We start from the raw sequence: 10,940 nt of genomic DNA on the forward strand, positions 1-10,940 counted from the left end.
AATTGACTGACAGACAACTTGGTATACAGCAGACTTGCGCACCAATCTAGCGCTTGTTTCGTTGTATATCAAGTGATTGACTAACTTAGTTGCGTCGTTCGGTAGCGGATCAGGTATCGGTCTCCCTGAACAGGGTCGCCCCGGTGCTCGAGAAGTCGCACATACCGTAACGAGGAAACAGATCGCAACTAAGTGTAAGTTTTCTACCCCTTTAAAGTCTTGTTAGGTTGGTTAGGATCGGATAGGGCAGCAAGATGGATAAACAACAAATCAACGAAGTTGTGAAAAGTCAGGAGAGCCACTACAAAGAAATCGGACGCATATTCAACAACATCAAAAAGGACTCGACATGAAGAAAAACGGAGAAGTACATCGCAGAAAGAAGATCGAGACTCACAGAAGTATTCACCAAAGCATCGGCAAACCATTCGCTGATTGAAGACCAGGAGATCTTAGAAGAACATACCTATATGAAGTCTAATTACTTCGGAATCATCAAAGAACTCTATAAAGATGCTATGGATTACTTGGAACAATCTGAGACAAAACTTCTAATTTGTCATCAATCTTGTGGTCAAGACCAAGAAAAAGTCAGAACCAACAGTAACAGTTCAGCAAGGATGAATTTGCAGTTATATCGCATCAATCAGTTGCGTCAAAACCTCGAGAAAGCAGCCTTGGCGATTGAAGACGACAGATCCAGCTATCACTATAAAACATTGCTAGAAGCCTTGCAAAAACAGTGTGATAAAGTGGAAGAAGGCCACTTCAGTATCTGTGAGGAAGAAAACATCTTAGAACATAGTTATTTTCAGGATGAAGTGTTTGAAAACCTGAAAACGGACTACGATAGCATAATTGAACAACTATATGAAAAGTTACAACAACACCAACCTGTTCACAAAGCATCCGTAAAAATACCAAAAATAGTCATCCCGATCTTAACGGGAAGCTATGAGTCGTGGAGTTCGTTCTATGATCTATTTTTGAAAATCATTCATGAAGATAACTCACTCACAGATACAGAAAAGATGCAGTATTTGAAGACGCACGTGAAAGATGATGCAGCCAAACTCATTAGGCATTTGACAGTATGCGAATCTAACTATGCGACTGCGTGGACATTGCTTAAAAAACGTTACGAAAATGAGAGGATGATTATAACTAAGCACATTGACAACATTCTCAACATACAAAAAGTGAAGGTGGGTTCCGCGAATAACTTGAAATTTCTGCATGATACAATTAACGAAAATTTAGAGGCGATTAAAAATCAGAAAATTTATATTTCGTCATGGGATCCTATTTTAACAAGAATACTGAGTCGTACTTGGGATTCGGCATCTGACGAAAAATACTAACAACAACTCGTAACGCCAAACAAACCTCAAACGTTTTCATCAATGATGTCCTTTCTGAAAAAACGGCTTATGTGTCTCGAAAATACGAACTGTGAAGGAAAATTTGATTATAAACAACAACATTATAATACTAAATCTATAAATAGCCTCAAGTGCTGGCTATGTAATAGTTACAGTCATAACATATACGTGTGCACACAATTTAAAGCGTTGTCAGCAGAACAGCGTAACAATAAAGTGAAGGAAAATCACAAATGCAAACAGTGCATAATACATGACTCATCCGTTCAATGTTTTAGTAATGGAAAGTGTAAACATTGTGGCAAACTAGGTCACCATTCATTGTTACACCTTGACATTCAAAAAAAGGTGAATGTCAATAATTACGTCACTAGAGATGACAACAATAAAGGGTCAAAGGATCGGAAAATTGTTGAAAACCCTTCTACAAGTACAACTTGGACAAAAACCAAGTCAAATACATCGTCCACAACAGGACCGGACACATAGGATACAACGCTTTTAGCAACGGCCCTTGTGCATACATACGCCAAAGATGGTACGTCACACTTACTAAGAGTGCTGTGTGATCAAGGTTCCCAGGCTTCATTTTGCACGGAAGAAGTAGCCCAATTACTAGCCTACCCTCGCAGAAAAATAAAATGCGAGGTAGTAGGTATCGATGATGAGACACCGAAGACTTCAAACTACAGTATTGAAGTGAACTTACAACCAAGATTTCCAAGCGAATTTAAGTTGCCCGTGAAACTCATTATATTACCGAAGTTAACGGGTGCATTACCAAATAAAACTATACAACCAATACAAGCGGACTGCTTAGTAAACACGTTAATTGCGGATCCGACTTATTACAAACGAGGTCCAGTAGACATAATATTGGGCGCTCAAGAATATAGTAGAATATTGTTGCAAGGGTTACGCAAATTAGAAAGTGGTATTATTGCCCAGGATACAGAGTTTGGGTGGATATTATCCGGAATATGCAGTAATCCCTCCACAAGCAACATACGAATCGCTAGTATGATAACACGCTCAGTTGAAATGCAACAATTAACAAAATTCTGGGAATTAGAAGAGATACCAGAGGGAGATAGTCTATCCAACGAAGACCAATTATGTGAACAGCTGTACCAACAAACCACAGAAAGTAATCAAGATGGCACTTACACTGTGCGACTTTCAATTAAAAATTCTGACGTCGTTTATGGAAACACGCGCCAAAGGGCCGCTGGCTGCTAGACTGTTTCAATTAGAACGAAAATTTGAAGGAAACAAAACACTGAAAAACCAGTACAAAGAATTTCTAGACGAATACCTTAACATGGGTCACATAAGAAAAGTGCCACAATCGGACTACTACCAGGGAAAATATTATATACCTCACCAACCGGTGATTAAAGAAGACTCATTAACCACCAAATTGCGGGTAGTGTTCGATGCGTCAAGCAAGGTTAAATCACACATAAGCTTAAACTCTAATATGTACACGGGACCTAGGTTACAACAAGACTTGGCTTCCATATTACTGCGGTGGCGTAAACATAAAATAGTATTCATGGCAGATATAGAAAAAATGTACAGGTTTATAAAAGTAAATGAACAAGATTAGAAGTACCAGAGAATATTATGGAGGCAGTCAACAAAGGATCCAATTGCGGAATACGAATTAACAACCGTTACGTACGGTACAGCATCTGCACCTTATTTGGCAGTAAGGATGTTACAGCAACTGGCGAATGATGAAAAAAAGAATTATCCTATTGCCAGTCGTACAGCACTTCAAGACTTCTATATCGACGATATATTATCAGGGGAAAATGAAATCAAGGCCGCAAAGCAGTTACAAAAAAAATTAATATGCATGTTAAAGACCGGTGGATTTAATCTCAGAAAGTGGTCGTCGAATAGTGCGGAATTATTGGAAAGCATACTGTTGTCGCGCCATCTAACGAGCACGTGCGCAAGACTATCAACACGGCTGAAGTCGGCTCTGCGTGCGACGCAAAGCAGCGAATAGGAGCGGCGAGGCGCTCTGATTGGCTGCGGGACGACGCGACTCACGCGACTCACGCGAACTTCGCGACGTAGGCCATTACGATTTTACGACTACACATCACTTTCGAACCGACCACATTTATATACGTATAATAATTCTAATAAGTACAATATTGTAACTTACTATCCAAATAAAACGTATACATATCGAACATCAAATAAATTCAGTCATTTCGTCTACACCTGCTGAATTTCCCAAACGAAGACCTCAAACATTCTGGACCTTCGAGCCGGATGTCGCCGCGCTGACCACCCACCTGCGAAGCGAGAAGACTGCAAGGGCGGTCAGGCCGGTCATCCCCTTATTCCTATCCTATTCTTAAAACGTGTGCTAACATTTGTTTCTCATATTTTAAAGACGAACTCCGTAACCGGCGCTACGTGCCACGCCGCTGCATACACACCTACTTGGCCACGTGCACGTAAGTAACCTTTGATTTCTTACAGACCACCAAAATGAGTGAGACCGAATATAGTGACGCGAGTAAAAAGGCATTAGGCGACCTAAAGAGACAGCGGGGCTCCGTAAAGGGCCGCCTTACTTTATTTGAAAAATATGTCTTAGGTAGATTGCAAAATGTTCCTTTGTCTGAAACTCAGCTTAAAGAATTATCGTTACGAATAGAATCAAGTGCGGTTTTGCTTAATACATTTAATTGCATTCAAGACCAGATAGAACAAATGTTAGATGAAACCGAAATAACTAACGAAATCGGCTATAGAGATACGTTTGAAAATCAATATTTTAACATTATGTCCATTGCGAAGTGTTTATTAGACAGTGTAAAAGGTGATCGTAATGATTCCCAGTGTTCGCGCACGCAAAACAAACCTATTTCTATTAAACTACCCGAAATAAAATTACCTACTTTCGAAGGTTCTTACGATAAGTGGCTCGAGTATAAGAACTCGTATGTATCAATGATCCATAAACGTTGTGATTTAGATGCGATTCAAAAGTTCCACTATTTAAAATCATCACTTAGCGGTCTAGCTCTTCAAGTTATAAGCGCGTTAGAATTTACAGCACCTAATTATGCCCACGCTTGGGATTTGCTACAGAATAGGTTTCATAACAACCGTCTATTAATTCATAATCACGTTAAATCTTTGTTTACTGCACAAAATCTTACGAAAGAATCGCCAGTGCAAATAAGAAATTTGATAGACGTTGTGTTACGTAATTTACGCGCGCTGAAGTCATTAGATGAGCCTACAGACTCATAGGACACGCTTATCATTTATATAGTTGTCTCAAAACTAGATTCAGCCACGGAACGTGAGTGGGAGAATCACAAAGGTTCGATACCGTCTGATACACAACAAAAAATTAAGTTAGAAGATTTGTTAACATTTCTACGTCAACGCGCTGACATGTTAGACATGATACAGAATAATAATAATTCCCGTGTAAGTCATACTAAACACGACGTTAAGATTCATAAGCCCACTTCACACTCAACTCCTAAGTCACATAGTTATGTATCAATGCGTAAGGGTGACAATTTTATTCGTAAACTAGCTGACCCGCGCAACTTCGCTTGCGTCACATAAGAGAGAATGCCTCATAATTTTCCCCGTTTTTTCAACATTTTTCATTGCTACTCCGCTCCTAATGGCCGTAGCGTGATGTTATATAGCCTATAACCTTCCTCGATAAATGGACTATCTAACACTGAAAGAATTTTTCAAATCGGACCAGTAGTTCCTGAGATTAGCGCGTTCAAACAAACAAACAAACAAACAAACAAACAAACTCTTCAGCTTTATAATATTAGTATAGATGTGTCATGTGTAATGATAATCACTTTTTGTATATGTGTCCCCGTTTTTTAAATTTAAATGTGTCGGACAGAATCAAACTAAGCGACGATAACAAGTTATGTAGGAACTGTTTACGCGCAGGACATTCATCATCAGAGTGTAAGTTTGGTGTCTGCAAACAGTGCCATAAGAAACATAATACGTTATTACATAGCGATCATTATAATAATACGTCAAATCAGGGTTCAACGCCCCGCGTGCAGTCAGCTGATGCACCGGTGTCAGTTGTATCGCACTCATTAGATTCCGTAAGTAATGCGAATATTGTACCGATAGGGGTCGCGTCGGCGTCATCCACGGTGCAATCACAAGTGTTATTATCCACTGCGCTTGTCGACGTCATGGATAGCAATAACAAATATGTAACAGCCCGCGCGTTGTTAGATAACGGTAGTCAAAATAGTTTCATAATCGACGAACTATATATGCGTTTAAATATACCTATAATACAGTCCACTATACGAATATCGGGTGTGGGACAATCCGTTGCACATTCGAACAAATTATGCGATATCAAAATGCGTTCTAAATTTAATAATTTTAACACACAGATAAAATGTTTCGTTTTGCCGTGTATTACGTCAATACTACCTTCGATGCGTTTCGATGCGAAATTACTTTCTGTCCCTGAGCATGTACGACTAGCTGACCCTAATTTTAATTTGCCGTCAAATATAGATCTTTTAATAGGCGCTGATTTATTTTGGGATTTGTTAGAAGAAGGCTCAATGCGATTACCTAACGGACCATACCTACGAAAATCGAAGGTTGGTTGGTTAATTTCTGGTCCTCTACGTAGTAATAACAATAACTCACACGCGTATAATATTTCTCAGTGTAACGTTGCGCATGTTTCTCATTTAAACGTTGACAAACAACTTCGTTCGTTCTGGGAGTTAGAGGAATTACCAGGTTCGGAGTGCGTTCTTACTAAGGAGGAACGTATTTGCGAGGAATCGTTCATTAAAACCACTAACCGCGACAGTTGCGGCCGATTCTCGGTTCGGATACCGTTGAAGGAGTCAGCTGATGTACTCGGTGACTCATACGAGAGTGCTAGGTCGCGATTCATGTCATTAGAACGTAAATTAAATCGATCGCCATCTTACAAAAAGATGTATTGCGATTTTATGTGCGAGTATTTAGACTTAGGTCATATGACACGAATAAACGAATACACTAAACCTTTTCTTGCCTCACCATGGCGTTTTGCGTGAACACAGCACGACTACGAAATTACGCGTAGTCTTTGACGCAAGTGCCACTACAACAACAAATAAGTCTTTTAATGATATACAGTTAATAGGACCCGCGCTTCAAAACGACATTTTTTGTATACTTCTTCGTTTTCGTCAATATAGGTACGTAGCCTGTGCCGACGTGGAGAAAATGTATAGACAGATCTTAGTTCACCACGATCAGCGTAATTTACAATTAATATTGTGGCGAGAAGATCCGTCACACGATTTAGGTATTTATCGTTTAAATACAGTAACTTACGGAACAGCGTCTGCGCCGTTTCTAAGCATGCGTTGTTTACGTCAGCTCGCGATCGAGACGGACGACAAAGATGTAGCTAGGGTTGTCAACAACGACTTCTTCGTCGATGATTTAATTACTGGCTCAGATAGTTTAGACGATTTATTGAAATTATGCGAACGAACGTCAGACATTTTAAAGTCTGCCTGCTTTCATTTGCGAAAGTGGACATTTAGTTATGACGTCAATGAAGATATTTGTAAAGAATTTCCAATTGGTGAAAATGTTCAAAACAAAACACTCGGCTTGGGTTGGCAAGTTTCAAGTGATACATTACATTTTACAACTCAATTAAAACAAAATTCGTCAATTACTAAGCGTACTATAATGTCAGTTATATCTAAAATCTATGACCCTTTGGGCATCTTATCTCCTATTATTATAACAGCCAAAATTACACTCCAAAAATTATGGTTAGCCAAACTTGATTGGGATGACGCGATTCCTTCTGAACTAGAATTAATTTGGAGTCGATTATTTCGAGATTTGTCATCGTTGAATAATATACGTGTACCTCGTTTTGTCAAGAGTGAATACAATGATAACCGCGAACTTCATATATTCACTGACGCATCTCAAGACGCGTACGGAGCTTGTGCCTACGTACGTACCTATAATTCAAATTCTTGTGTTGTTACTAATTTGTTATGTGCCAAAAGTAAGGTCGCACCCGTTAAAACTGTGTGTACCATCCCTAGACTCGAGTTATGCGGAGTTCTATTAGGCGCGCGATTATATGACAAAATTATAAAGTCACTTAGATTAACATTTACTAAGGTATATCTTTGGACCGACTCAACAATTGTTCTTGGGTGGTTGAAAATGTCACCACATCGTCTTAAAACATTTGTACAAAATCGAGTGTCTCAGATAAATGAGTTGACTGGTGACAAATTATGGTTACACGTAAGTGGTTCGGACAACCCTGCAGATATTGTGTCAAGAGGTGTTACGACATCCGAACTTATAGACAGCGATAAATGGTGGCACGGGCCATCTTTTTTACAGTCTCCATCATTCACTCATTCTAGCGATAACGAATTAGTTATTGATCAAATACAATTACCAGAATTAAAATCAGAGAACGTAGTCATGATGGCTAATAATACAAATTATATGAATGATTTCATTAATTTCAACAATTTTTCTTCCTTTAATCGTTTACGTCGTTCGATCGCTTACGTATTGCGTTTTGTCAATAATACACGTCTAAGTAAACAACATCGTGCAACCGGTGCGTTATCGACAGACGAGTTAGACGCATCCCTAACATTGTTGGCCCGATGCGCGCAGCTAGAATCGTTTAGCAGCGAATATAATCTTTTATCAAAACAATTACCTGTTAAGTCAAAGCGTATACTTCACCTTAATGTTTTCCTTGATAATACTAAATTAATACGAGTCGGTGGTAGATTGACTAATTCACCTCATTTTGATCACAATAAAAAGCATCCCGTGTTACTGTGTGGTAAACATAGATTTACAATGTTGCTATTTCGATATGAGATTCTAGAGAGAGCCCTCAGATTTTACTAGCGTCTATTCGCGAATCCTGGTGGCCTATCGGAGGTCGAAACTTGGCGAGAAAATTAGTACACGATTGTGTTAGGTGCACACGCATTAAAGGAAAAACGTTACAACCCTTGATGGGAAATCTACCCCCGGAACGTTTAGAAGGTGGCTTTCCCTTTATGCGCTGTGGAGTAGATTACACGGGACCAGTGATGATTTTAAATCGGAGAGGGAGAGGAGCTACTACAAGTAAAGGTTACATTTGTTTATTCATTTGTATGTGTACGCGAGCTATACACTTGGAATTAGTGACGAGCCTCACGACAAGCGATTATATACTAGCTTTAAAGCGATTTATATCTCGTCGTGGCAAACCAGCCGAGATATTTTCAGACAACGGAACAAATTTTGTAGGTGCCGAAACGAATTAATATCAAATCTTACGAATAATAGTGATACAATTGTTGATTTTGCTAGTGAAAATAATATAAAATTTCGTTTTATTCCGCCTCATGCGCCTCACTTTGGTGGTTTGTGGGAATCGGGGGTTAAATCGTGCAAGTACCATTTGCGACGCGTTATAGGATGTAATAAACTCACATTCGAGGAGTTTTCAACTATGTTAGCACAAGTTGAAGCCATCCTAAACTCTCGTCCCTTAACAGCCTTGTCCACAGACCCAACCGACCTGTTACCTCTTACCCCTACCCACTTCCTGATCGGCCGGCCGTTTACTGCTCCCGCTGCCAAGGACATGACGACTATACCTGGCAATCGTCTTCAGCGATACGACATCATTGAACAAATGAGGCAGCACTACTGGCAAAGGTGGTCGAAAGAATACATATCAGAATTGCAGACCAGAACCAAGTGGAAATCGCATCAGGACGACATACAGCTGAACGGCTTAGCGCTCATCAAGGACGACAATCTGCCACCTTTAAGATGGAAGCTAGGCAGAATCATCCAAGTTTTCCCAGGTGCAGACGGCATCTGTCGAGTAGCTGAGCTGCGCACCGCTTCCGGCATCACAAGACGGGCATTCTCGAAAATATGTCCGCTGCCCATCCAGCCATGCGACGCCTGATACCACTTCGTCATCTTCCAAGGGTCTTTGAAACCAACAGCTTTCAAGGCCGGGGCCATGTTGTCGCGCCATCTAACGAGCACGTGCGCAAGACTATCAACACGGCTGAAGTCGGCTCTGCGTGCGACGGAAAGCAGCGAATAGGAGCGGCGAGGCGCTCTGATTGGCTGCGGGACGACGCGACTCACGCGAACTTCGCGACGTAGGCCATTACGATTTTACGACTACACATCACTTTCGAACCGACCACATTTATATACGTATAATAATTCTAATAAGTACAATATTGTAACTTACTATCCAAATAAAACGTATACATATCGAACATCAAATAAATTCAGTCATTTCGTCTACACCTGCTGAATTTCCCAAACGAAGACCTCAAACACATACCCAATGATAATCAAGATAACAAAATGTTAAGATTACCAATAGACGAAGCCAGGAAGTCGTTAGGGATATGGTGGACACCGGATAAAGATAGCTTTTCATACGAAATCGTGGTTAATGAAAAACAAAGTCCAACAAAACGGTTTATTCTGTCAGAAGTTTCCAAATTATTTGACCCACTTGGTTGGTTGGCACCAGTTATAATTAATATGAAATTAATTATCCAAGATCTTTGGACTAATGGAAGTGAATGGGATCAGCCTGCAGAGGATTCCATAAAGAAAAGGTGGGAAGAGATACAAAACCAATTGAAAGCACTGGAAAATATAGCTATTCCAAGATGGTGTCATTATACACCTAATGCCCAGATTGAACTTCACGGTTTCAGCGATAGTTCTGAAAAAGCGTACGGCGCAGTGGTCTATTGTCGAGTAATAAAATGTGATAATTCGTCTGAAATAATACTATTACAAGCTAAATCCAAAGTAGCGCCAAAGAAACGTAAAATAACTTTACCTAAACTCGAATTATGTGCAGCGTTATTACTCACAAAATTAATGAAAAACATTATTAAGGACATGCAAATAGATAACGTAGAAATATATTGCTGGACGGACTCAATGATCACGCTTGGATGGATCAAGGGAGAAGCAGATCGTTGGAAAACTTTCGTCGCTAACAGGGTGTCTGATATTCAAACATTATTACCCAAGGTCAAGTGGAACTATGTTAATACGTGTCAGAACCCTGCCGATGTAATCTCAAGAGGAATCGCGCCAAGTAAATTACAACAATTAGATCTGTGGTGGAATGGTCCAGAGTGGCTAAAAAATAATTCAATACCAAGTACAAAAACTATTCCAGAAATATGCGAAGAAATAAAACGTAGCTTTTACTTGAACACTGAACCAAAGGAATCAATATGGGAAAGATTCTCAAGCTTCAAAAAGATGATAAGAGTCTTATCATATTGTTATAGACTTTTAAGACAAGGAAGGAACTATGGCCAATTAACTTGTGTGGAAATCAATAATACCGCCAACCATATTGTAACGTTGGTACAAAAGGAAGTATTCTCGGAAGAATATCAAGCGATTAGTAACGGTTTGTCGCTAAAGAAAGGCAATAAACTGGCTTGCTTAGATCCATTT

At 39.7% G+C, this 10,940-nt stretch overlaps 2 protein-coding genes across 2 annotated transcripts; both read left to right on the forward strand.

Annotated features, from left to right (window-relative positions):
* The first annotated feature begins 620 nt into the window (after positions 1 to 620).
* LOC142985881 (uncharacterized) lies at positions 621 to 3,470 on the forward strand. Its single transcript, XM_076134124.1, has 2 exons — positions 621 to 1,205; positions 3,291 to 3,470. The coding sequence occupies exons 1-2, from the start codon at positions 621 to 623 to the stop codon at positions 3,468 to 3,470; spliced, it is 765 nt and encodes a 254-aa protein (XP_075990239.1).
* Positions 3,471 to 8,931: 5,461 nt separating this feature from the next.
* Positions 8,932 to 9,399, forward strand: LOC142985882 (uncharacterized). Its single transcript, XM_076134125.1, has one exon. It carries the CDS (start codon positions 8,932 to 8,934, stop codon positions 9,397 to 9,399), a length of 468 nt encoding a protein of 155 aa, XP_075990240.1.
* Positions 9,400 to 10,940: the final 1,541 nt, after the last annotated feature.

Source organism: Anticarsia gemmatalis, chromosome W, assembly GCF_050436995.1.
Source record: "Anticarsia gemmatalis isolate Benzon Research Colony breed Stoneville strain chromosome W, ilAntGemm2 primary, whole genome shotgun sequence".
Lineage (NCBI taxonomy): Eukaryota > Metazoa > Arthropoda > Insecta > Lepidoptera > Erebidae > Anticarsia > Anticarsia gemmatalis.